This window comes from Nomia melanderi, chromosome 2 (assembly GCF_051020985.1).
Source record: "Nomia melanderi isolate GNS246 chromosome 2, iyNomMela1, whole genome shotgun sequence".
NCBI lineage: Eukaryota > Metazoa > Arthropoda > Insecta > Hymenoptera > Halictidae > Nomia > Nomia melanderi.
The window spans coordinates 8,781,618-8,809,294 of NC_135000.1; the positions used below are offsets into that span (position 1 = coordinate 8,781,618).

Genomic DNA, 27,677 nt, shown 5'->3' on the forward strand with positions numbered 1-27,677 from the left:
AGAAATTAAAAATCAAATAAAAATATTGTGATCAACTTATTGTATAATGAACTTTACGATTCAAATCTTCTCAATTTTCCGCTAAAAACAGCGCCATCTAGGATAGCAGCTCAAAGCTATTAGCCAAAATACCTAACTTTCACCACCAGCCATCAGCCCCTCCGAAAATCGCTAATAACTCATTAACAACAACTCAAACCTGATTAAAACTCCACTAGAATATTCCCAGATATCCTGTTTAATTTCTCCAATCGCAAACATTCACCATTTACGCCTATTAACCGAGAAATTCAACAATTCCCGCAGCACATGTCACGAACTTCTAAGTTACCTTGCGACATCGTCCGGAACAATAATTAATAAATAATCAACGCGGAAGAAAATCCTATCCGAAGCGATATGAGAAAGTAGGGGAAGGTCCATTCTACGATCCTAAATTCCAAATGTTAACGAACGACTCATGGGAGTCAAGTTATTAATGAATTCGCTGTTGTTTTCCCCATCGACGCGTCGCTTTTAGTTCGCAGCTTACACCGCTAGATGGCGCCACTTCGATTGCTATCCCTGCGACCTCCTCGGTCCTGATGCTTCACGCGTACGCACCAAGGACTGATGAGATGCTTTTTCCAAGGAGGTGGCACGAGATAGACTATGTCTGTCCTTGTCGCACACTATCTCCGTTCTTGTCTTACACATTGCGGGTATAGGGAGAAGCTTCGAAAACGCACGTCCGCTAGATGGCGCTAGTGTCGCCTTTAACAAAATCTTCTATCCTTCTCGCACATTAGCTCTGTCCTTGTCTTACTCATTGAAAGGATAGGGAATACATTTACAATGGGTTTCCATGGATTGTTAATTATGATATGAGCGTCATTATGACATAAAGCGTAGCTTAGAATTATTGTTGTTTTTTTTATTGAAGGAATCTAAATATTTGTGACGTGATTATTGCTGTATTCGCTTTGTAATCCACTGATTTGGACTCATGGAAGTTATAATATTCGTTTATTGTTTAATTAATTATAAGCAACGATTTTATGTTATATCATTGGTAGGGTTTGTGCAACGAGTAATAAACAATTGACCCTTTGTATTCGGGAATTCTTCGTTAGAAATATTTAAACATTTTCTGATGAGGTAAAGACGATATTCCGTGGAACTAACTCGGAGAGAAGTTGTACGTACATTGAGCAACGAAGCTATTTTATTTCAATATTGTTTAAATTGATGTGTTACAAGGTATAATATTAATCGTTTGGATGCTAAACAACTTCTGTGAATATTTACCAAAAATGCGGAAGTGATTCTTGAAGAATATAGTAAGAAAATTACAATTGACACTGATAAACAAAAGCGCCTGCACGCTCTCCGCCATTTTGACGCAACACAAGAGCGCTATAGCGCTCATCAGCACTCAAACGGTTAAATATCAAATTTTATAGTTCCACTGTATGAAATCAAGTAGCGAGAGTCAAACAATTTTCAGTCGTCGAAGCTGTTTAATTTATTTCTTTTCCTCGAATCAACTCTGACGTCCAAGGACGAAGAAATTCTCTTTCTTTCTTCCTTCTTTCTTTCCATTAACCCTTTGGACGAAGATTCTCTGAAACAGACGAAATCCTCAACAGATGAAGCTAAATTATACATCAATCACTCGAACAATAGAAAAATAGGAAACTACCGAACTCTTGATGTTTCAGTAACTGAATCATTTGCTATTCAGTGCCCCGAACATGAAAATTCGATCGCGAAGGGTTAAATCGAATGGCAAACTTTTACTTGCTGTCTTAGCAGGTGTCAACCGATACTTTCAAGTGACACAACTCACCGTTGGTTGCTCCTACACAGGATTCCGGCTATTGTTACTGCTCCACCGAAGCGTTCGCAATAGCGTAACAGCGGCGCACCGTTGCTGGTAAGCTTATGTAAATCCTAATGGCAGCTCTTCCTCACCGAACACGGATTATTCTTCGACTTTCGAGCGGCGACACGTGATCCTGCGTTGTGCAACCAACAAAATTGCAGGAAGAAAGCTGGGTACTTTCATTTACCGCGCGCTCGTGTCTGGTTGCGGCGGCTAATACTGTTGGATCATCCCGTCTAATCCGAGACATTCACTCGGTGTAAGTTTACACAGGTATTCTGTGTAATTCGATGTGAATCAAAGAAAATTGAGAAGTGCCGAATTACAAGAAACATTCTCTTGACTAGTTAACTGTGGAATTTAGTTGGAAAAACCTCTGGTTCTGCAATAAAATCGAAAAATGTCGAAGGACGAATGCACGTAGAGTAGATTTTAATGAAAGATCAAAACGAAACAAGGAAGAATTATATGTTTAAAAATAAAGAATTCATCGCAGAAAAAGTAATTAGTATCGTGTCAAGCTTTACGATGACGTGTATACTCGTCGAACACAGTTAACTGGTTAATAGCTAAGCTTTAGCACGTCTCTCCTATTAAAAAGCAATATAAACTACAACACAATTCCACCATCGCAATACATAATTAACACTAGAAATACCGAACAGTAAATTGACTTTTCGAAATTTTTCTATAGAAACTCCGCCAGTGAAAATTCAATTTACCGATCGCTGAATCAGTTTCTACAGTAATTTCTCCTAGAATAATCCCTTATCTTCCTACTAATTGTAAAAATGAATCAAGAATAGGTCATTTTGACCTCTAGTTCTATTGTTAAGAACCTCTACTACTAGAATAACTCAACACTTCAATCATCCAAGTCTAAATAAATGAACTAATTAACACTAGCACTACCGTACCAGTCAAAATGACTGGTTTCGATCTTTTTGTCTATCAATTATTGATATCTTCGAAGCATTGAATATTCGAAATGACTTTAAAAATAAATAGCTTCATTTCAGTACTATAATAAATGTCCGAATAAACTGAAAATAATCTATCGTTACAATTTCTATAGGAATTGCGTATTAATCGTCTTAAACGTTCAGTAGTTCTAGTACTAAAGATCATTCCCACGCCTTCGATTCGTCTTTGCAACGAAGATTTCGGTCCTTATCCGTTATCGTCGATCACGAATGACTCGCCGAGGCTTTCTCGACAGAATGATTCCGTTCCCTCCCATAGATTTGTCGCGAGACTTCATTTTTTTACCTTTCCACGTCGCCGAGCGGCGACGAAGGATAAAACGGTGATCGAGGAGCGTTTTTTCTGGAAATATCCGCGATAGGCCGGCCGCTCCGCTCCCATCGACGACTTTGATGAACGATAGCCGCGCTCGATCCTAATATTTCATTCTTCGTAGGCCGCCGCGTTGCCATTTTCATTTCGTGCCGCTTTTTTCTGTTGGCCTTTTACGTCCGGCCGCGCCACCGTAAACTCGCCGCGCGCGCGCGCGCTCCGGCGCGGCCGTGAATTTTTATTTATTCATCTGCGAACGGCTTTGTTGCGCAGATAAATTATCTCGTCGGATAAGTACCTATATATGTACGTGCTACTTGCAATCGATAGTTAAGTCTCCGCGTTTTATTCCTCGGGAACCTGATAAGATTACGCGAAAATCATCGGGACACTTTTTACAGTACGTTACTAACTTAATCTTGTATCTCCGTGATTACTGTACTTTAAGTAAATAGTTGTAATTTACTGTGGAACTACTGAAGAGTAAAATTGGTTTCTTGTTATTTTACTGTGAGAATTATAACTGTTAACGTTTCGTTTGGTTTGTCACTCGTCTTGCGTGTCAGTGAAGTAATTACTTTGTAATTTTTTTCATTAGCATTTGTATCTTTTCGATAATTGCGAAAGAAGGAATTAAGAATGGAAATCATCTGGTAGTACTAGTGTTAAAATATCTCAATAATGAATAGTTTCGATGATTTCAGATATCTATTATTCGACAAGTATACACGTCGTCGTAAAAAAAGCAATAAATTCCATCTATACAAAAATTGTTCATTACTTCCAACAATCCTTTGCATTCCACTTTACTTTCCCACTGAAACGCATCGTTCCTTTGACGTATATACTCGTCATTGCTTCGTTTAACACGCAGAACGCCGCACGATTTCATAGAACAAAATGCACAAAATGAGAAAAATATAATATTACATCATTTGATTGAATTGCATTATTATTATTATTACATGTTCACCTAGCTGAATGTCACCGCATTCGGTAGCATTGTTTACAATATAGAAATGTCGTCAAATAATCATCTTTCAATTAAATGAACTATAGTAATTCGATTTAACCCTTTCGTAATATGAAATGTTCATGTTTCGAAGACTAAGTTGCAAACAAATGATTTAATTACTCGAACACCAAGAAATCAGCATATAGCTTCTGGTTTTCCTATCATTTCAGTAACTGATGTATAATTTAGCTTCATCTGCTGAAGATTTCGTATATTTCAAAGAATCTTCGTCAGCAAAGTGTTAATTGGGGGTCACAGGTGATCCCCATGGAATTCAACGTGTTAAGTTACACTCAACAGATTTCCAAAATGAATTCCACAGTTAACAGGCTCGAGTAACGAGTATATTCGTCATCATAAAGAAAGCAATAAAATCAATCTATCCAACGATTATTCATTACTTCCAACGATCCTTTCTATTCCACTTTACTTTCCCATTAAAACGCATCGTTCCTTCGACGTATATAGTCGTCATTGCTTCATTCGAGCTACATCCGACAGATTTTCGAAATGAATTCCACGGTTAACAGGCTGGAGTAACGATTTTCCAGCGCGAGTCGACTTTCGAGGCCTCGATTATCCGTCGAGTGGATTATCTTTCCGCGGAGGACGGATTCCTAACGGATTAACGACGCCGGCGCGGCGCCGCTGACACGATAATTACCCGGGCCGTGTCCCGCGAGATTAATCTACGAATCTGGATTGTCCGCGTCGAATTATCACCGACTGTCCTTTCCCGGGCCGACCGATTAACACGCCGGACAATTAACTGCGAGCAGAACCAACTTTATTAGGAGTTTCCAAGCGGACGATTCTTTCTTCGCCGATCTTGACCCGTTTCCATTTTCTTCCATTTTCTTGCTGGACCTGAGAAACGCTGGATTTACCGGCGTTTCTTCTGTGGTACGGTCTATTGTTCTTGGAAAAATTCATGTCTGATTGTTTCACCTCTTTAACGCGTTCGCTGGCAGCGTTTCTTTCGGCGATCGCAGCTGTAATATTCTTATTATTAATTAATCATTACTATTCGTGATTGAAACTAGTTGAGTCTTCGAATGTAATGCAGCTTGTAACGAATGAAGAGGATAAATATTCGATTACTCGATAATTACTGGAAATTATTTTTATCTGGAGCGATCTACTTATTCGAGATTCTTGTTGTATTGTTTGTTGACGCGATCGGAGAGCCACTAATAACAAAATGATCTGGAATAATGGATTCTGACCCAGTTTTGCACGTCCACTGTAGAATAACGTATCATCCTCAAATAATTACGCGTTGCTTCGTTGCGGGAAGCGTTTCTTGGAATGATTTCGTCATCGGAGATCCCTATGTTTCTACAAATTTGTATCTAGTTGCAACAAAGTCAATTATTTTATTATTAACATTCAGATTCTAGAATTCCCAGATTGTAAGCATTCGAAATTTTCAATTTTAAACCCTTGAAACTTCCAAACTTCCAAATTCACGACTTTTCAAACATTCTGCAATAATGATTTCGTCATCGGAGATCCCTATATTTCTCTAAATTTGTATCTGGTTGCGACACAGTCAATTATTTTTACTATTAACGTTCAGATTATCGAATTCCCAGACTGGAAGCATTCGAAGTTTTCAATTTTAAATCCTTGAAACTACCAAATTTCCAAGTTCACGACTTTTCAAACATTCTGCAGTAATGATTTCATCTGAGATCCCTATGTTTTTCTAAATTTGTATCTGGCTGCAACAAAATCAATTATTGTCATTATTAACGTTCAGATTCTCGAATTCCCAGATTGCAAACACTCGAAGTTTTCACTTTTAAACCCTCCAAACTTCGAAATTTCAAAAATCACAAATTTTCTCCAAACTTCCAAATTTCAAAAATCACATTAATTCTCTATAATTCCAACTGAAGAAAGCAGTCCGGAACGAGTGGCGCGTAAAAAAACTGGTTTAGTTAGATCCCAAAGCGAGTCTAGATCGTGATTCAGCGCATCATTCGCGCGAAGACGAAATCGTGATCGTATTTTCGAGATTGAAAGAGGAATCGGAGCGACCTGGTTCTTTCTCTCGGGCTGTGCTCAAGGCCCAAGACGCATTGTGCGGTCGCAGGCCGTCATTTTCGCCGTGCAACGGTATATTGCGAGCGTAAAAAGGAAGACGCCTTTAAAGAGAAAGAAGCCGGGGATCGATTTGCGGGATAATAACGGCAGGAAGCAGGAATGGGACGCTGGAAACGAGATCACGGGACGTTCTTGCTCAACCAGGCCGTACAATCACGCCCTTCTTACTTGGATCACAGAAAAGGGTTACAGAATAATAATAACGATAATTATAACAATTGCAAAGGATCGTAGAATAATGGCGACAGTAATCATGAGAATTCTAAATGATCGTAGAACAATATTCACGTTGACAAATTCGTTTCCTTTTAACCTTTCTAAAGGATCTAGATTTCTTAAGGCATTCTTTCAACTTTTGTAACATTTCTAAAGGATCTAAAATTCTAATAGATCGTAGAACAATATTTACGTTGTCAAATTCACTTCCTTCACCTTTTCTGAAGGATCTAAATTTCTTAAGGCATTTTTTCAACTTTTCTAACTTTCCTGAAAGATCTAAAATTCTAAACGATCGTAGAATAATGGCGACAGTAATTATGAGAATTCTAAATGATCTAAATTTCTTAAGAAAATTTCTCAACTTTTCTAACTTTCCTAAAGGATCTAAAATTCTAAAGAATCCTAGAATAACATTCACATGAACAAATGTACTTCCTTCAACTTCCTTCCATTAAAATCCCTCAAAGTTCTCCCAATTAACCTAAATACGAACCCGAAAACCAAATTGCAGTATCCAGTCTCCGAAAACAATAGATTTTTCTAAAAACGATCGACCTTTTCAGAGAAACAAGTGTTACGTGAAAACTAAAACCGACAACCAGTAAGAATCACTTAAAATTTGTCAGTCGTAAAGCGCAATTGGCAGAGAAATCACAGTTAATCCGGATAATCTCCGTTCGTATATTATTCGCGCAAAAGAAGAGCGCACGTAATTGTTGTAACGCCCGGTTGTTAAAAGCGACCTGAATCCAGCAACGAAAGTAGCGAAGAACGCGGGGATGCGAGAGAAAGGATGAAAAGGGAATTCCGCGCAGCTGTTGGTTCGTTAGGCGCGGGCCGAGCCTCGTAAAAACGGACTTCTTTGTAGCATAATAATCGTTTCTAACATCGGGATCTCGCCGGCTTCTCTGGCAACGGAATAAAACCGTACTCCATTGTGCTCCCCGCTCGCGTTCCATTGTTTCCCGGTTTCTCGACCGAAAAATCGCGGCGTGCGACCGCGCCGATACGACCGCGACATTGTTCGCCGTTTCCTTGCGAAACCGCGGCTTCCCGTCGACGGTTTCCGACGGAGGGGTAGCTCGACACCGAGGACAAGTGGTACAAGTCAATCATTCGTGCGTCGCGGCCGATCGACGCGGCCGGAACCGCGTCACCTCGCGAGCGAATTCCCGGTTTTACGATCGCCGGCTAATTGTTCGCGCGATAAAGCTCGCTTAATCGCATCCCGGACGCGTGAAATTCGTAATTGCGCTGATTTGCAACTGTTAGATCACTGTGTTAACTGAAATCGGCGCGTCGGAGCTCGGGGAATACCCGGGAAATCGGCGAATGGAATTTTTTTCGTCGCACGAATGAAGGTGGAATAGGTTTTCTTGAGATACATTGTAAGATTTCTTATGTAATGATGGATATCTTATCAATTCAACGTTCCTAGCGATTCCAGATAGTGCAAATATAGTCAAAAGCGTGGAATTGCAATGGGAAATCGGTTTTGTTAGGAAATATTGCGGCGAGTATTGTATTCTGAATGTTTTACAGGTTGCTTTGTGCGTGTTCGGAGTTCGTGGAAATGAAAATTCGAGTCTAATCACGAGAAAAAATCAATGTTAACTGTGGACGGGTTGGATTTGACCTAGTGATCCTTTCTCGGACGACTCGGACTCGAAACGGAAGCACTGGGCGATTTTATTCTCCGAGTTCCAGCGTCTAGGATTTCCTTCGCTTTCTATGGGAACTTTTCAAGCTGTTTATTGGAATCTTTGAAATTTTACAGGGAGTTGTTGTGGTGTAAGGGAATAGTGTACTTCGTTCTAGTTTCTGCTAATTATTTTATGTGGTTTCTTTTGTTGGAATCTCTCGTTTGAAAGATCGCGAGCTTTTTCATCCGTTATCGTCCACCTTTATTCCCAGCTTCATCGATCACAGGATTTTTTTCTCTCCGCGCGTGATCCATCACGGACAGCGACTTGATCGATCGAGGAACACCTGTCGTCGATCGCCTCCATCTTGCGCGGCCGATCGAATGTCTGGTTTCTTCGGGAACTTCCGATTCGATGGTCTAATCTTGAGAGTTTATTAATAGTATAAATATCTAGTAGTTTTAATTAGAGAGCTACTGGTGGTTTTAATATTGAAACTGCTGGTAATTTTGATATTAAGTTTTGATAGTTTCGGTATTAATTTGTTGATAATTTTGATGTTAAGGCTACTGATGATTTCAATAGTAAAGCTATTGATAGTTTTAATATTAAAACTACTGATAATTTCAATACTGAAGCTATTGATAATTTTAACATCGAAACTATCGATAACTTTGACATTAAATCATCAATAATTTCAATATCAATCCATCAATAATTTTCATATTAAAACAACCAGTAATTTCAATACTAAAGCTATTAATAATTTTAATATTACTACTGACCACTTCAACACTAAACCATCAATAATTTCAACATCAATCTAATAATTCTCATATCAAAACTACTGTCAACTCCAATATTAAACTGTTCCCAATCTCAACACTAAAACCACCAGCAATTTAAACACTAAAACCACTAACAATTTCAATCGTAAAACCATACAACCCCATTCAACGCCACTGCTTCCCAGTAAAACATAGATATTCCCATCGACAGTCTCCACAAATTCTAATTACACGACGACAATTCGCCACGATAAAACTCGATCGCAAATCCCGCGATATTTTTAGCCGGATTGATACAGATAGTCGGAATGAAAATTGAATAAATTATCCGAAGTATCGGAGGCAGGGATAGCCACCAGTAAACACCGGTGACAGCGGCCGTTGGCTGACAGATCCCCTGGCAGTAGTAAAGGCCGGACGATTAGGCTAATCGACCGGGCAAATATGTGCGATGGCATTAGTGTGGCCGGCCACGATCGAGTCCAGCGAATTGCCGCGATTCGACGGATCATTTTCCATCTGGCGTCGATGTATCGAGATTTCCGTGCGACCAGGTGATTCGTGCTGCGCCGTCGATGCTCGTTTACCGCCGGAACGGCACGAATTTATTGCGCGAGGAGAGATAATCTGAGAAAAGAGGGAAAACAGAGGGGAATCGAAACAAAGTCTCTAGCATTCTGAAATTTTTAGCGAATTGCTGCTAAGGAGCTGATGAGTTACTTAATAGATTGCTGATAGATTGCTGAAGGTTTTTATTGCATCATTGTTTCAAAGAGATGAAGATTTAGTAGTTGAATGATTGTTGGATGTTTTTAGTGAATCGCTGCTTTAGGAGCTGATGAGTTAGTTAATGGATTGTTGATAGATCGGTGGAAGTTTTCATTGGATCATTGTTTCAAAGAGATGAAGATTTAGTAGTTGATTTTTGAATGATTGTTGGAGGTTTTTAGTGAATTGCTGCTTCAGAAGCTAGAGAATTGGAATAAATTGTTAATAGATTCTTATTGAGTCATTATTTCAAAGAGATGAAGATTCGATAGTCGATTTCCAACAGATCATTGAAAATTTTTAGTGAATTCCAGCTTCTGAAATTGAAGATTCTATTAAATATTTCCAAGGACCTGAAACTTCAAATTGAATGATCAACCAATGATCAAAGATTTCCATCGAATTTCCAAAGCTGAACACTCAGAATAAGTCATTATCAGATTAAAGATCCTCATTCAATCGTTATTTCAGAATCAGATCAACTAAAATCTATCTTACAGCTAATTATCACGTCAAAAACTTGCAAAACCACAAGGAACCGTTAACGGATCATTAAACTATCTAATAATCCCGACAATGCACCGAATTACGTCGTTAACTCCACGGAAACACGATTAACGTCACAGTTTTTCCTCGTGCGTCGCGAATTTTCACGTCGCAGCACGTTGCCCCGTTTAATCGCGGAATTCTCGTTAATCGTTCGAGTACCGTTTGTATCGCGACACGAATATATCGGGCGAGTTTGGCTAATCGGAGAAAAGAAACGGGAAAGAGGAGAAGACAATTGAAACGGACTTTATGGCACAATCGGCGTCACGCAACGTTGTCGTTTTTAATCGTTTCCTCCTGAAAGACGCTGAACCCGGTGAAACGTCCGCGGAGCCGCTTCGACATCGTTGCCCAATAATTATGCAATAATTCAACTGCGACTACAACTTCTGGTGGGACCACGACACGACAATGTTTACGAGTTTCTGGCAGTGATTTAACAGTAGAACTACCGAGCATTTAATACGATTAATATGCAATTCTTATAAAAATTGTAACAATGGATTATTTTCAGTTTCTTCAGACATTCATTATAGTGCTGAAATGAAACTATTTATTTTCAAAATCATTTCGAATATTCAATGTTTCGAAGATATCAATAATTTTTAAACATACAAATCGAAACCAGTCATTTTGACTGATACGGTAGTTCTAGTGTTAATTAGTTCATTTATTTACACTTGGATGACTGAAATGTTGAGTTATTCTAGCTATAGAGGTTCTTAACACTAGAACTAGAGGTCAAAATGACCTATTCCTGATTCATTTTTACAATTAGTAGAGAGATAAGAGGTCACAAGTAACGGTTTTTTCAGGAAAATCGGAAGATCGAATTGTTCAGATTTGAATTGCTTTAATTTCTGTTATCTATAGTTCAAATATTTAGGAAAGAATTCTGGTTCGTCTAGTGGTTTTATACCTGTTTGATAAATATTGTCTACTTCTGTTATTAGAATAATCAATTTGAACACGTGGAAAAGTTTTAACCCTTTGCACTCAAGAAGTGACTCTCACTCATTAATTAATTTCATACAGTAAAACTATAAAATTTGATACTTAATATTAAACTTCGTATAACGCATCAATTTGAGAAATATTCAAACAAAATAGCTTTATCCCTCAATTTAAGTGTGATTTAGTTTCACAAAATATCCTCTCTATCTCATCAGAAGACATTAAAATATTTCTAATGAAAAACTTCCGAATGCAAGGGGTTAATATAAGAAAAGATGCTGAAACGCCATTCTATATGAAGAACTCTATGAAATCATTGTTATGTATACTCACCCATGAATCACAGGATTCTTTCAGGAATCACTTCTTACAAGTTTCTTTCAATTAATAAACTTAAGAAAATCAAGAAACTACCTAATTACAACGTACAGATAATTCATAAATACCTGAGAACCCGTTTAAAATTTCAAACTGGAACTGTTCTTTGTTCGAATTCGACGAAATAAAAATCACACCGAAGACCGAGATATTTATACGGTTACCCAACGAAGCTAACATGTTTACTCGATCGAGCAGTGCAATCGGAAAGAAAAGTGTGACGAGGCTCTCCTTGTTAACAACGAAAGATCACTTGAGACCGAAGTGCCGTTATCGCTTGCAACCGAAGATGCTACGCTGTCGACTGATAAGCGGCGATCGGATCGCCGAAAAGAGGATTCCTCAGCCGAGGAGTAATGACGAATTATGTAATGCCGGTCGCCCAGAAATAACGTCCACAATATTCGCCAACGAGCATTCTATTTCCGAGGCGCGCGCATTTTTCCGCCGTTTCTATTTCGAACGATGTCAACACTTGTCCGACCAAATACGATCTCCCATTTTTCCCTTAGCGAACGCGCTGCCTTTCCTTTTGTCTCAGTTTTCCTTTGTTGTTTAGCAATTTTCGAGTTACTCTAGATTCTAATACCTTTCTAGTTGTAAACAAAGCCGTTAATAGAATTAAATTAACTCGATTAATACTAGAACCGAGCGTTTGATACGATTGAAGTAATCGCTATGAATATCCTAGTAATTGATTATCTTCGGTTTTTTCAGACATTCATTATAGTATTCAAGTGAAACTATTTTCAAAATCATTTCGAGTATTCAATGCTTCGAAGATATCAATAATTGCGAAACAAAAACTGGAAGCAGTCATTTTGACTGGTACAGTAGTTCTTAAAGTTAACGAAGAGAGTATGTAGTTCAGTGTAATTAGTATCCAAATTTCTAATTTTTCTATCGAAAGCATCAATAATTTGAGTATCAAACACTGAAATACAATAAAGTACACATTGTAACATAACTAAATATAAATTGAACTATAAATCATTATAAAAACATCTACAAGGAAGCAATAAAGCTAGAAATCAAAATAAAAGTGCAAACATTCAACTAAAGAAATTCAACTAAAAAAATCTACAAATGGAAGCACAACGGAACTCGAAAGTACCGGAAGTTGAACGAGTGTCTTCACAGTTGCCATTCGAAGGTCCAGAGAACTCGGTTTGACAGCTCGTTAGCGGCAGCGTTAAATAAACCGTCGAGCGTCGCAGTGTGTGCAGCGGTTCTCATCGATCCGGAACGGTGGCACGACGAATCGCGGCGAATGCGGCAAGAATTTGGCAGAAACGGCAGTTCCCTGGCGACGTTCACAGAACGTTGTCGTATAACGGGAGCCGGTGGCAGAGGAGGAGCGTCTACATATAGAGGTGGCCACGGCTCGCGAACCGATTCAGTCTCGCCGAAGCCACGCGACATCCGAGCAACACCTCTCCAGCGACCGACACCGCGGGATCCATCGTGCGAAAATCGATACGCGAGTTCACCTGTGATCTCCTTCAGCGGCAGGAACAGTTTAGCAACGGAACACCATCGGTAAGTGAACGTTTCAGAGGTTTCTTCGATGGCGACCGCAGATTTTTGAAGAATTTTCGCGATCCTTCCGCCGAACGCGTTGAACAGATTTTGGAATTTTAGGTGGAAATTGGTTTCTGTTTAGTTGTGTATACTGATTGGCTTTCTGAGTTTTTTAGGAATGATTGTAATGTTAGTTGGAATTATAGTATTAGGGGAAATGTAAGTGATTATGGTATTATGGGGAATATTGGGAATTTGATGGACTGATTGAGTTGAGTCGTTTTAAGGTGAAATTTCGGGAACCTTTTGAGACTTTAGAATAGTGTTAAGGGAAAAGGATCAGTGAGTTTCAGTTTAAATTACAGGGAAATTGCAGTTCAGGGTTACTAAAATTTAATGAATAAAGAGAGGATCTTAGAAAATTCTATTGGAACTAAAATTTAATGAAATGTTTATAATGTTTTTAAATACAATATTAACTTCTTTTGGTTAGTTTGCGAGGATATGTGTGATTGAAACTATGGTTAACTCGGTTTTATCAGAAAATGGCTTCAAAAAGCAGATTATAGTTTGAGCAATGGTTTATGCTTGAATAGCAGTGATTGTTTACTTCCTGTAACTTCATTAGAAAGAAATTACGAGGAAAAGGAGTTGAAAGAGTTGAGATCTTCATTCTTGATAATTGTATTAACACTAGAACTACCGTACCAGTCAAAATCACTTCGATTTGTTTGTTCAGCAATTATTGATATCTTCGAAGCATTGAATATTCGAAATGATTTTGAAAATAAATAGTCTCATTTCAGTACTATAATGAATGTCTGAAGAAACTGAAAATAATCTATTTTCATAATTTTTATAGGAGTTGCATATTAATTGTATTAAATGCTCGGTAGTTCTAGTGTTAATAAGATATAGTAGTTTGCGATTGTAATTCCGCTGGAATCTAGATAGAAATTTCGCGTTGCTCGAGTAAAGTTCAGTGTTTATTGTTATCGTGCGCAGATATGTTTGCAACAAAGTGCAACGGAGAGTACACGGGTATTTTGGCGATTCTTGGGTGCGGGTTACTGCGAGTTATCGATACGGGCCACCGTGCGCACGGTTCTCGCGAATGACAAATTAGATCTAACGCGCGACTACGAGACCGTGCAGGTAATTAAGAGTGTAATCGTCGCTCGTTAGTTCTGCCCATTGTGCCCGGGACAATCGTTCCGCGAACAGGGCTAATTTGCGATACAAATAACACTTCAACGATTAACGAGAATTTCGTAATTAAACGGGGCAACGTCTTGGCACGTGAAAATTCGCGAGGCACCAGAAAAAACCGCGATGTTAATCGTGTTTTCGTGGAGTTAACGACGTAATTCGGTGCACTGTCGGGGTTATTAGATAGTTTAATGATCCGTTAACGGTTCCTTGTGGTTTTGCAAGTTTTTGACGTGATAATTAGCTGTAAGATAGATTTTAGTTGATCTGATTCTGAAATAACGATTGAATGAGGATCTTTAATCTGATAATGACTTATTCTGAGTGTTCAGCTTTGGAAATTCGATGGAAATCTTTGATCATAGGTTGATCACTTCGAAGTTTCAGGCCTTTGGAAATACTTAATAGAATCTTCGATTCCAGCTTCTGAAATTCACTAAGAATTTTCAATGATCTGTTGGAAATCGACTATCAATCTTCATCTCTTTGAAACAATGACTCAATAAGAATCTATTAACAATTTACTCCAATTCTCCAGCGTCTGAAACAGCAGTTCACTAAAAACCTCCAAGAATCATTAAAAAATCAACTACTAAATCTCCATCTCTTTGAAACAATAATCCAATAAAACCCTCTATCGATCGACTGTCGATCCATCACGTTAAACCCCACCTCTACTAAAGCGAACCTTTTAAAACGCAGTGTTCCAAGAATAATTAACGACTTGATTCCGTTGGTATTTAAACGTTGACACCGATAAACAGGTCGTCGCCGAGATTTCCACGAGATCACCGAGCCCCACTTCCCTTAAGTCAATTGGGGTGTTCGCCGCGTGATTTACTGCCGCTGGATCCCGCGCTCGTCGATTTACGATCGCCTCTCGCGCGAATCCGCGATCCGTCGTGTTTACAAATTGTAATTCACCGGTGTTTGCGGTCGCTGTTGTATCTGAACGGATCCGACTGCGAAGATACGCTCCGTTTGCTTAGGACGCGCGACTCGGCACGCGTGATTCACGGATCGGCCGAATGCCGATCGATTTCTCGTTAAAAAATGAATCAGTAGTCGCGTGCATCCTTTTCTCACGTTTTCAACGAGGAAGCATTGATTAACTTTGAATAAACGCGTGTTATTTTTACACACGAATGCGTTTATTTGTCGATTGACAGTTTGGACGAACCAGTTTGCTTGTTATGTTCTAGATTTTCTGCGATCTTTGAATTCTTAATTGTGTTTGGCAGGCTGATGGATTTTGGGAAGTGGTGGAGTTTGTCGTGGGAGTGTAGGGTTCTTGGAAATATTTAGTTTGTGATTTTTGTGGATGTAGTAATAAATAGATTAATAATATAGTAATTTGTAAATAAGTTAGGGTAATTAATAGTAGAATAATATGATAATAGGATTATAGAATTATAGAAGTATAGAGTAATGGAATAGTAAAATAATAGAGTAATAGAATATTAAAATAATAGAGTAATAGAATAATAAAGTAATAAAATAATAGAATAATAGAATATTAAAATGATAGAATAACAGAATATTAAAATAATAGAGTAATAGAATAGTAAAGTAATAAAATAATAGAATATTAAAATGATAGAATAATATAATAATGGAGTAATAGAATAATAGAATAACAGAATATTAGAGTAATAGAGTAATAGAATAGTTAATTAATAGAATAACAGAATATTAAAATAATAGAATAACAGAATAATAAAATAATAAAGTAACAAAATAATATGATAATACAACAATACAATTAGTGCACAATGCAAAATTTCATCAATAGAACAATGTTCAACAATTTACCAGAGGAACAAGTAGCTATTCCTCCCACAGCCATAATATGCTTTATCTCATCTCGGGCTTCATCTGCTAAGCGTCTCGTAAACGTCACGTCAACGATTGCGGATTAAATTATTAAATATTCGGAGTGAAACGCTGCAGTCGCATGCGCGTACCGCAGAATTCCCGAACGATCGTTCCGCATCCGAGAGCCATTTCCATTTCTTCCGCGATTGGATTCGGTGCTAAAAGTGTAACGCGTAAATTTCCAGTGGACAGGCGGACTCGTTCGACGCCGATAAATCAACCAGCGATATGGAGCAAGGTGGCGTCTCGATAATAACGCCGACCGTGATCACGGAAAATTCTGTGGGGAAATCGAAGAGCATCGGGATCACGTTCAGCTCCAGGCCCAGCTTGCAGGCTGCCAAAGAGAAGCTCAAAACACCGTGTGAGTACCTGTTCAACTTCTAATGGGATACTTTCAATAGTTTTAGGAATTGTAGTGCTATGATATTTTGGTATTACAAATTGTAATACTAGAAATTATAATGTTAGAGATTGTAATATTACAACATTATAATATTACAAATTGTAATATTAGAAATTATAATGCTAGAAATTAGTAATATTAGAAATTATAGTGCTAGAAATTAGTAATATTACAAAATTAAAATATTACAAATTGTAATACTAGAAATTAGAAAGTTACAAATTATAATACTACAAAGTTTACGTTACTACGAATTATAACGCCACAAACTCTCAGTATTGCAAATTCTACTACTACAAACTATAACTCTACAAAACGATAATATCACAAAACACTAAAAAATTACACTAATACAAATCCTAACCCTCCAAAAACAAATATTGCAAAGTATAATACCACAAACTATACTACAAAATACTCATACTACAAATTATAATACAAATTACAATACGTAATCCTACAAATCACAATACAAAACTCCACAAATTCTAACGCTACAAAATTATATCACAAAAGTACAAATTCCACAAGTAGAAATTATAGAATTGAATTTCACCGAAACGATCAGTTCCAATTGATCGTAAGATTGCGAACGATAGATCCTACAGTAGAGATCTTAAGATCGTAGATCACCGGATAGTGTAACAGGTTGCCGGTGAAATGGCGGGGCAGGTGAATGCAGACCACGTGGAACAATGTCCTCCGTGGCCTGGAAAGAGTAATTCCGTTCGCTCGTGATATCGAGGCACGTGATCCACGTTTCTCTCGTTTTCCACGTTCTAGATACTTTCGCGGAGAACTTTCTTTCCGCCGTCACCGACGCGACGCAGCGCCGCGGGAAACGCTCTCTCCTCGAGAGTCCGATCGCCGGTCAATTTTCATGCTGCACGAACGATTAGAACTGCTTCCTCTAATTAACAGACTCGAGCGGAACTTCCCTAAAGGTCCCTCATTAAGAAAACCTGCGAGATCTTTCTCTCCACCGTTGATTTCCCCGCTTTTCCTAACTTTAATTAGAGTGTACACGTATATTACAGATATTTCCTCGACAGAGAATCTTCGCGATGTAAATAGTACAAATGAAATCTATAAATTACAGTCTGCACAATTAGCGTAAGCACTCGGTGCAACGAATACAGTAAAAATCGAGTTAATTAGATTCGTCGTATAACAATTAAAATGAGTTTAATGGCTTCGATGGCTCAGTTCACTAAACATCGATGTAATTTAGTATAAGTTTGAAGTTTTAATCATCTTAAGGAAGATTCGCTTGTTTTATCTATAAAAGGAAAGGTTCAATCAATTTTTTGTATAAGTTTGGATACTCGTCGATTAAATATCAATGTGTTATAGATAAAATGCAGGAAAAGTTACAGAACACGAGAAGAAATTATTTGAGCGAATCGATGCATTCGTATGTAGATTAGCTCGACGGTAATCGTGTAACGGCGGTAATTTATAAGTAAACGACTTTCTGGCGATAACAGGAACGATTCGAAGCCAAGTTCTATTTAGAATATCTACCGTTCGCTTTTTTTAACGCAGAAACCTAACGGGAAGCGTGTTTCGGCAGGTTGCACTGGAAGTGCGTGGTCGTTTCGTATCGGTCGAGAGGCCCTAATCGCGCTAATCATCGGGCTTGTAATACTTATCGGCCGACTAATTGGGGAATTGGAAACGTACGCGCTGCCAGAAAAAAACAAACAACGTTCTATCGATGCTCGAATACTCGTGTAGATCGATTCGAGCGATTGCGATTCGGTGATGGATATTGGGAATCAGTTGAAGAAGCAACTGATTAACACCTTTGTCACTGTTATTGACGAGTTTCGCCGTAAGAATCTTTATTAACTAGGATATTATCTATTCGAAACGTATTTTGCGAAGACTGTACTATCCTCTAGTGGTAATTCAACGACAAATCAAAATAATTAGTGATTTAGCAGTCACTTGATATCAAGACACTCCAGAATTTATGGATTTTTATCTCTCACGCGAATCAATCAATCTGTGATCAATCATTGATGGAAGGAGATGGGATCAGAAAAACATTTCACGTTAGTATACACGGTCGTATTGTTGACGTGACAATAATTTATGAGTGATAAGTGTGACGAGCGAAGGGAACCACGAATGAAAAGCGAAATGAACGACGTTCTTTTTTACGAAAGAACATATGTCAACGCTGTTTATGGAAAAAGAAACGCGTATGCAACGTTTGTTTTATTGCTCTCGAAGATATTCAAATAAGACGATGCTTCTGACAAAAGAAAAACGAGTGTCAACGGTTTTTCCATGAAAAAGGAAACGAAGGTCAACGTTCGTTCGGAGAAAAGGACAACGAAGGACTTTTCTTTTTTGATGAATGAAACGCGATGCGAACGTTCGTTTAATTGCTCCCGAAAATATTCAAATCGGATGATCCACTTTGAGAGACACTGGACGAAACGGAACACGTAGTGTTTACACGGTGACCGTGGCAAGTGTGATAGTAGGTCAAGTTCTCGGTGAACGCTGCGGGTCAACGAATCGTCTCAAGGCTCCTCCATTTCCGCGTCTTCTTCTCGATGATCTCGCGCGTTGCTACTGTAACGGTGCTTCATCTAGGATCACTGAAATTCAAATTTCGATCCTGCCATTCGGCTGACCTACAGGCGTTTACAATGTCGAACGTGCTAATTAGACCAAAGAAAAGAAGACAATATGGTACCATAAACATTGCCTATAAAATTATTTAAAATCTAAATATCTAAATTATTATTCTAAACATATCTATAATCTCTGAAGCCTCTAAAATCACAAAAAAAAATGGCTGCTGAATGATTTTTAATAGAGAAATCAGTGAAAATTCCGTTGAATTACCGTAGCTGTTAATTTCAACGTTGAATACCGTAGTTTTTATATATTGCAACCGTTAAATATTTATCGTTCGATATTTACACGATCAATTAAACTCGAATCGTAAATTAAATTCAATGATCTGCGGAACTGCATCGGTGCAACGTTCAAATGCACTCGTCAGTCCCTTTAAACCGGAACAGACTACAATCTCCGGGTTAGAAAGTTTCTATAAATAAAAGCATTGCTCGGTTCACAATAAAATAAATCATCGAGGAATCGAGTTCGATGTATCTTCCGCGCGAGAGAAAAAAACCTCTTCTTTATCGGTCGGCGATAAAAAAGCGTCGAACTCGGCCAGAGATGGCGCGCGAATGACCGTGAGAGGCTCGTTAATTAAGAGCCGCGCTTCTTGCGGGCTTTCACCATTTTCTAAATTCAGCCGCGCGTTACTTTCTCGATCCCCAATTACAGGTGGCTTTCGTTGTAATTACCGGCAACACCTATACCCGGCCGGCTGCCGCGATTTCGTTTGTAATTAAGACTTAGACATATCCGTTTCCTCTCGGAAAGGAAAACCATCTTTCGCGTTCCACGCGGACGCTTCCTCGTTTCTTAGGAAACAAAAGACAGACGATCTTCGAGTAGAATTCTTTGAGGTTTCCAGCAACGAAAGAAACTAAAATCGTCGGTGAAAGTAGAATGAACGCTTGAAAGAAAAACGGATCGGAGAAAGATCGGTTTCATTCGTCGATACGATAGTTTGGCATTAGAAAGTGCTGCATGTCGAATAATTCGCGATATAATGAGAAGAAATGGAACAATTTTCGAAGGTTCTTGATGTGTAATGCATTATCTGGTGTTTGCTTAATTATTAACGTTCTTTTGAACGTTTCAAGCTAATTTCCTGGGCTGTAGGTCCTTGCACTTCGATTGCTTTCCGTGATAATTGGAATTCCGAGCAATACGTAGAAATTTTAGATAATATTTCTGTTTAGAAATCTATAAATTATTGTTGTCGGTTTATCAAAAAAAATATCAGAATAAGTTAGAGAATGAGAAGTTGTCACTCGATATGAACAAAAGAATTCCTACCAGCGTGAAATCGCGGTTAGTGAACGAAATAGGGGAGAAATGGTTCACGTCGGACGACCGGTCGGTTTTCTCTTCGCGGAAGACTTTCTCGATTTTCGATGCGAACGAGCGTTGCACGATAGATGAAACGTCCAGCGATCATTTCTCCGGCCGATGTTATCAGCGTGGTTTGCGTCATTCTTTTGCGTAACCGTTGAAGTAATTCGTTGCATATGAATTCCGATGGAAATGCAAGCTGCGATCGCTTCCTAGATTTTATCGGGGATTTTGTAACACCTTTCGCGTGCTCGCAGATTCATTGAACGCGATCGTGAATCGGAATGGAATTAACCTATCACAGTAGATTGTGAGTGGACCTTGACGAGCGTTGATAAAAGCACGAGTTGACCGTTGATCTTGAAGGAAAGAGCGAACTCATTAGGGAAACGATTGTCACGGCGGGGTCAGCGAGTTAGAAGGAAGTGGTTTGACCCGATGATAATCGAACGCCGTTGCGACGGTGGAAGAATTTAGACTTATTTTAGGATAGGGGCCCCGATGGGACATCCTCCTACTGGAACGAATCGAGTTTTTATGCTAAAGAAGACATTTTCATTCATGAATTCATCGAAACTCGTGTCGCGATCGTTTAATTCTCCGTTTGTGTAGTCTCGAGGATCGGATCTTATTTAAAGCGAGTTGCCGGTGAAATTTCTGTTGTATTCTTGGGCAGGCATTCTTGGGAAACTATTTTCTTGAATAATAAATAAAATTCTTGTTCCTGGGAACACTTTTTTTGTCATAACTTCGTTGGCAACTTCGAGCGAACCCATTAACGCGACATTCCAGTGTTTCCGAGCGTCTGATACTTTTTAAACTAATTTCTCCGTGATATTTTTACCTGGTTGTGAAGCAGAATTTCTTGGATGACTGTTGTCCACTTTATTGAGTGGAAATTGCCTTGTGCAAGAGACTTTTTCATTCAAGATACCATGGTTGAGGGGAAATAAAGCTGTAACCCACGGGGGATACTTTGAATGCTTGAGAATTGAAGGTTTTGGAAGGTTCAGTGCTTGAAAGCTTTGGAATTAGAAAATTATACACTTAAGAAATTAGAAAATTAGAAAACTAGATCATTAGAAAATTGAAAATTAGAAATTCTAAGCCTTTAGATTTGAATATTTGAAAACGTAAAGCTTTGAAGCTTCAATGAGTTCGATCGAAAATTTGAAGCCTTAATCATTCGGATATTTGAATATTTTCTAATTCCGACGCCAGCAGTTTCAATAATTTAAATATTCGAATATCCAAGTACCCGAATACCCGAATGTTTAAGAATCAAGTTCGAAACGTCGAAGCCATGGAACTTTGAAGGATTAAATTGCAATACTGTCAGGTGCCATTAAACGAGAGAATGGCAGAACAACGAAGATGATTCCTGTCGGAGAGCCAGTTGGTCATCACGCGTCAATGAACGATCACTGTAGACACGGCACATTCGCTAATGGAAATTGCGCTTGACACGTGTTGCCTTCTAATCGTATCCGGCCGGCGCATGGTTAATCACGAGAACTCGGCCGTGATTCTGGAGCAAACGTTGCCCGACGTATCCCCGTGGAAACCCGTGCAACTGGGCGCGAACGGAACTTCCCCGGCGAAGTTTGCCAAAGGATCTACCACGAAGTTAGAGGGAATTTTCAGGCCATCCAGCATTTCCCGATTCCTCTTTCGCGGCGCGCGCTGAATTTCAGCCAACAAGAATTTATAACTCAATATCACCGCCGCCAAACGACCGTCGCGCTCTTGTACCTTCGTCCTAACGAATATTATTTCGTTGAATAATCTCCTTCGTTCCGGCCTTTGCTCTAAGCGAGACATTTTTCATGCAACATTAATTCATTCACGATTAATAGAGAGTGTGCGGAAGTTAATGGAATATTTCACGCAACGAGGATTATCGAGAAACTGTTCTAGAAACGAGAATTTCGGTACGGATTTTATACAGATTTTTCGAATTCTTAACAACTGTTTGTCTTGTTGTATGATATCATGAATGAAAAACTCCTCCGAGGAATATGAATTTTATTATCCGAGCAGAAGAATGGTTAATAAAGGACTCTGTGCTCTTTTCTCGATGGAATTACTGATCGAAAAGTGTTCTTAAAGGTGAGTATCGAGTTTAAAGGGGAATCGCTTGCCAAACGCAGCGTTCAAGTTTCAGTGGAAGAATCCTTTGATTGCGACACGATAAACTCGGAATTGTCGTGAACGTGGCAGCCGTTGTCTGTGAGTTGGTACAAACGTGGAAACAATTATGGTAAAACGTGCCCGCGGACTCGGCTCCCTCTTCTTTGCGGCGCTCCCTGAAACTTCCATGCAGATTCTCGCTTGACCCTTAACACCGGTCGCTCACGGGGTAATCGCGTTCAGCAAGTTGCCCGGTCGAAAGTTCAAAAGTTGTCGTGGTTGCTCCAACTCCCGGAATCACACGGCGAGCCCTCTACGCTCCGTAAAGCAGACCCGGCTCGTCCTCTTCTCATTCACAGTCGCTAAGTACACTGCGAAAAGCGCCAACGACTAGACACAATTCGACCCTGCTCGTTTTACGAGTGCAATCGAAACGGTTTTCTTGTTTCGTCGAAAATTTAGAGGTGTCTTTGGAAAAATTAGCGTATAATTGATTAGGTAAAGGTTGAACGTGTGCAATGCTGCTGAAAAAATGGACGAATCGCGGAAGATTCGAAAAACGTAACAATGGATCGTTAATGAAGAGTTCGAAACAACGATGAAAAACTCGTTCTAAATCCTTTGGTACACTTGTTGCGACAAATTTAATGCCTCAAATCAGATGGATCAAAGATTTCCACAAACTTAGAGGTGTATTCTACAAAATGATCAGGTAACTACGTGGAAAAAAGCTGAAACGACGTGACGCCGTTGAAAAAATGGACGAATCGTGTTGGTTTCGAGAAACAGCAATAAATCCCTAGAATCAAAGATGAAAAATCAACAATGGAAGAATTATATAAAATTCCTTCGCAAGCATGTCGGAGAGACCATGATGCTGCAATTTCCGCGGAATGAAAATGGCGCGCAGGTTCCGATGACGGTTTCCGGGCGGATGATCGCGTGATGAAGAGAAAAGGTAGCGGAAAGATAACGCACCCGGGTTTTTTCATCATCGTTCGAAGCTGGAAACGATACCGCGGCGCAAGAGACCACGCTCGATCGGCGTGGCAATTTTCTTAATTACGTTGGAGGCCCGCCGACGCCGGCTCGGACTCATTAACCGCGCCGCGAGCCCTCGATCGATAGCGGCTCGCGGATGGAATCGACAATGGGCCACGTGAGATATTCCCTTCTTTTCGCTGTCGATATTTTCCATCGGGGAAGATGGAGTGGCTGCTATCTGCAGCTTGTTTGAGGATCGCTATTGCATACAGGGTGTCCGAAAGCAGCTTTTACCTTCGAGATCCACTGCGATTTTATTTAGAATAATGTCTGTACACTTGGCTTAGGAATATTACATCGTGCCATTGTTGGTTTACTAGGAGTACCGATAACGAAGATGATGAACTTTAATTAGGAAAATAGGATAGATTAGGATTTTGTGAATTTTTTTAAATTGCCTGTGTTCTATGGAAGTTTGTTTCAAATGTTCCATAGACGAATAAGCATTGTCCATTATTTACTAATGAAACGAAAGAAACTGTCGAAGAACCTAATGTTTCGATAAACTATTCGCACGAGTGTCCTAAGCAATCATTCTTACCAGCCCTAAAGACAATTTTAACCCTTTGCACTCGAAAGTGTTTCACTAGAAACATTCAATATTCTTCGACGAGATACAGACGATGTTCTTTGAAAATAATCAACGAGGAAACATATATAAATTAAGAAGGAAAGTTATTTCATTTCAATAGTCCATATATCGATGCATCATACTTACTCATATTTTATAATTCTGCAAATCAAATCAAGTGACTGAGAATCACCTCTCGAGTGCAAAGGGTTAATATCTCATAAATCATTCTATAACAGGTCCGCTCGTTAAGATGAAAACATCTTTTTCACAGGGCTGAGCAACCTGATGAAAGAAGATACAACTGGCTGCGAGACGCTAATGTCCGCCATCGCGGAGCTAGTGGGGACCGCCATTCTGGTGTTCATCGGGTGCACTGGGTGCATAGGGAGCTTAGGTGTTCTGCCCAGTGTCCTGCAGCTCTCGTTGACCTTCGGGCTCGCTGTGCTGATCGCGATACAGGTAGCTTTCCACTAATTAATCTGAAAGCTTCTCTATTCTTCGCTATTAACACACCGCCATCTTGTGTTTCCAGTGCGTCGGGCACATCAGTGGCGCTCACATTAATCCTTGCATCTCAGTGGCGGCTATGATCTTGGGTACCAAGTCCCTGCCTATGACAGTGGTCTACATTGTGTCGCAGTGTATTGGGGCACTTGTCGGATACGGCCTGCTCAGGGTAAAACGAAGGATATTTTATTTAATTAAGAATTAGTAATAGAAAGTTCCTTTTAATAATCTCTGATATTGCATCCTCGTTGCATCTTCGTTCAGTTCCAAGGATACTGAATGAAATACATAATAGTACAGTTGAAATAATTATACGATTGAAATTAGATTAATGATTGATTTGTCTGACAATTATACAAACAATCCCTCAGCTGATCACCCCAGTGGAACTGGTCTTTGCCACCACGCCGGAGACAGCGTCCAACTTCTGCACGACACAGGTTAACGACAAGCTGAGCACGGTTCAGGGGTTCATCGCGGAAGCTCTGGCCACGGGAATCTTGGTCCTTTTCGCCTGTGGCCTATGGGACCACAGGAACACCAAGAACTCGGACTCAGCGCCCATTAGGTTCGGCCTTTGCGTGGCTGTGCTCTGCATCGTCTTCATCCCCTATACTGGGTGCAGTTTGAACCCTGCCAGGACACTGGGTCCAGCTGTTTGGAACGGGAACTGGAACAAGCATTGGGTCTACTGGCTGGGACCGATGTTTGGGACCTTAGTTGCGTCGCTGATGTACCGGTGTTTGTTCTTCGACAAGAGGACGGAGTTCGGGGCCAATGGGAATCTTAGGGGAGTGGAGACGTAGAGGGATTCAGGTGAGTTGAGAGTTTTAAATTTCCGAAGTTTCCAGTTTTCCAATTGTTCAATCTTCTAGTTTTACTAGTGTCCAAAGTTTCTAATTTTCCAGGTTTCCAATTGTTCAATTCTCCTAGTTTCCAAAGTTTCCAATTTTCCAGGTTTCCAATTGTTCAATTCTCCAGGTTTCCGATTTTCCGATTTTCCAATTTTCCAATTTTCCAATTTTCCAAAGTTTCCAATTTTCCAGTTCAACCCGTTTCCCAAGCTTCCAATTCCCCAATACTTTATTACAATGATCTTGTTCTGTTGCAGTGAGGGCCGATGCATTCCAGTGGTCCACAAATCGGTCGAGAAATCCTAATCGCGTGCGCGCATTCTCGGTACGGAGGAACCGGAAGCGGAGCTGGCTCTCCGGTGGGAATATCTTCCTGGATCCCTGGTGGAAGACTAGGAACATGCGCGAGCAGGACTTCTCGGTCACAGACTGATTTGTTTAATGTACAAAGTATTCCATTTATAGTTGATGATTTCAATCAGCTTGCCTGTGAACTCGTTAGAAACATCGCATGGGCGGAGCCTTGTCCCACGTGACCCTCTCATCTCGCGACTTCAACGTTCAATATCTCGAGAGCGAATCGATCTATCAACGCGACATTCACTGTAAACGATAGCTCTCGACGGAGATATTTATATATTAAAAATTTTAATTATTAAATTATTCTAAACGCAGCATTGTACAAATTATGGGCGTGGTCTACAACACTCTCACCTCCCAAATTCGATATCCAATGTTTCAAACACTGTTTCACTCATCAATACAATATCCCTCAAACACGTCAATAAAAAACAAGAACAGAAAATTAAAAAGGCGACTACAAAATCATTCGCTTTCGTTCGAAACCACGCCCACATTGTTTCCAAACCAATACACTAGCGTTTAAAACCCAGAGGGGCGGGGTCTAGCGGAAGAAATTTGTTAGGGGCGTGTCTCCGCTCGTCGTCGCCGGTTTTTAACGAACCGCGAGCTCGTTGCTCGTTAGCCTGCTCGTCTTTTCCGGTAGACAACGGCGATCTCGCCGCGTTCCGCGTGGAAATTTCGAAATAACGGAATTAGAGGCGCGTCCCGGAAATTACCAGCGGCGGTGTCGTTCGCGGAAACTTTTAATTGTGGCCCGGCTGCGCCCGTACTCTCGTTGTTGCAGTTACGTCGACCTCTTGTTCCAGCTTTTCGAATGATAATCGCGCTCGCGAGCGACGAGTTCCCGAGGCAAGCTCCGAGGTAGGAGTGAAAATAAATTTGATACGTTTTACCAAGATTCTCCTCGCTGTTTTTGCTATCCTGATCCTCCCACGCGATCCTCCGAGTTCCGAAAAACCAAGGTAACACAATGGAACGCGACGAAACGCGAGGTAATTGTTCTTTGGTCGCCGCTTCGACCTTTGGAAACCGGTATCTCTCGGTTGCCCGTCCGAATTCGTCACCTTTCCGGTAATTAATTAATCGCGAGGTACAGACATCCAGCGATTAATCACTCAATACTCGTTTCAGCCCGGCGTTCCTCGAATTTCGCAGTCGAGGCACGCGCTCTCGATCGCGGACGACTGAATCATTGAATCGGCCCGCGAGATAAATATTCTTTCTCGTTTCTCTCCGGATTCTTATCGCTGGAATTTTTAGTAAGCAGTTTTTTGTTCTATCGCTTCGCACTCCAATTTCACTAGAAATATTCACCATTCTCCAATGAGATGCAGACGACGTCCTCCGAAAGTAATCAGAAAACATAAAGTAAGAAACAAAGCTGTATTATTTCGATATTCCACATATCGCGCGATACAAATCTCAACACTAAAACTACCGAGCAATTTACCAAACTGCCGACTTATTCAAATTCCTCCATAGAAACTCCAAGTATCCCTTGAAACTTTAATTGATCTACAATTCAGTTGCGTATCGTTAAATCAGTTTCCTGGATAATTCCTCAGAGAAACATGTTATCTTGCCAATAATTGCGAAACGAAGAAATCGGGAATGACTTGTTCTAACCCGTCCGGTGGTTTCA

General features: G+C 39.9%; 1 protein-coding gene and 1 long non-coding RNA gene across 2 annotated transcripts; one reads left to right on the top strand and one right to left on the bottom strand.

Moving 5' to 3' along the window:
• Window positions 1-1,009: 1,009 nt before the first annotated feature.
• On the bottom strand, window positions 1,010-12,846 carry LOC116425671 (uncharacterized). The gene is made up of 3 exons (XR_004234743.2): window positions 12,698-12,846; window positions 1,829-2,246; window positions 1,010-1,603 (listed from the first exon to the last, which is right to left on the bottom strand). It is a non-coding gene; the product is annotated as an uncharacterized LOC116425671 (long non-coding RNA).
• On the top strand, window positions 12,839-26,927 carry LOC116425662 (aquaporin AQPcic-like). Its single transcript, XM_031973681.2, has 6 exons — window positions 12,839-13,122; window positions 16,374-16,552; window positions 24,583-24,770; window positions 24,844-24,987; window positions 25,190-25,634; window positions 25,930-26,927. The coding sequence occupies exons 1-5, from the start codon at window positions 12,854-12,856 to the stop codon at window positions 25,622-25,624; spliced, it is 1,215 nt and encodes a 404-aa protein (XP_031829541.1). The 5' UTR covers window positions 12,839-12,853; the 3' UTR covers window positions 25,625-25,634; window positions 25,930-26,927.
• Window positions 26,928-27,677: the final 750 nt, after the last annotated feature.

Coding starts and splice junctions, on each gene's coding strand:
- LOC116425662 (XM_031973681.2), top strand. CDS start 12,854: ATGCGGCAAGAATTTGGCAGAAACGGCAGTTCCCTGGCGACGTTCACA. Junction 16,553..24,582: donor AGAGAAGCTCAAAACACCGT/GTGAGTACCTGT, acceptor TCTTTTTCACAG/GGCTGAGCAACCTGATGAAA. Junction 24,771..24,843: donor CTGTGCTGATCGCGATACAG/GTAGCTTTCCAC, acceptor TTGTGTTTCCAG/TGCGTCGGGCACATCAGTGG.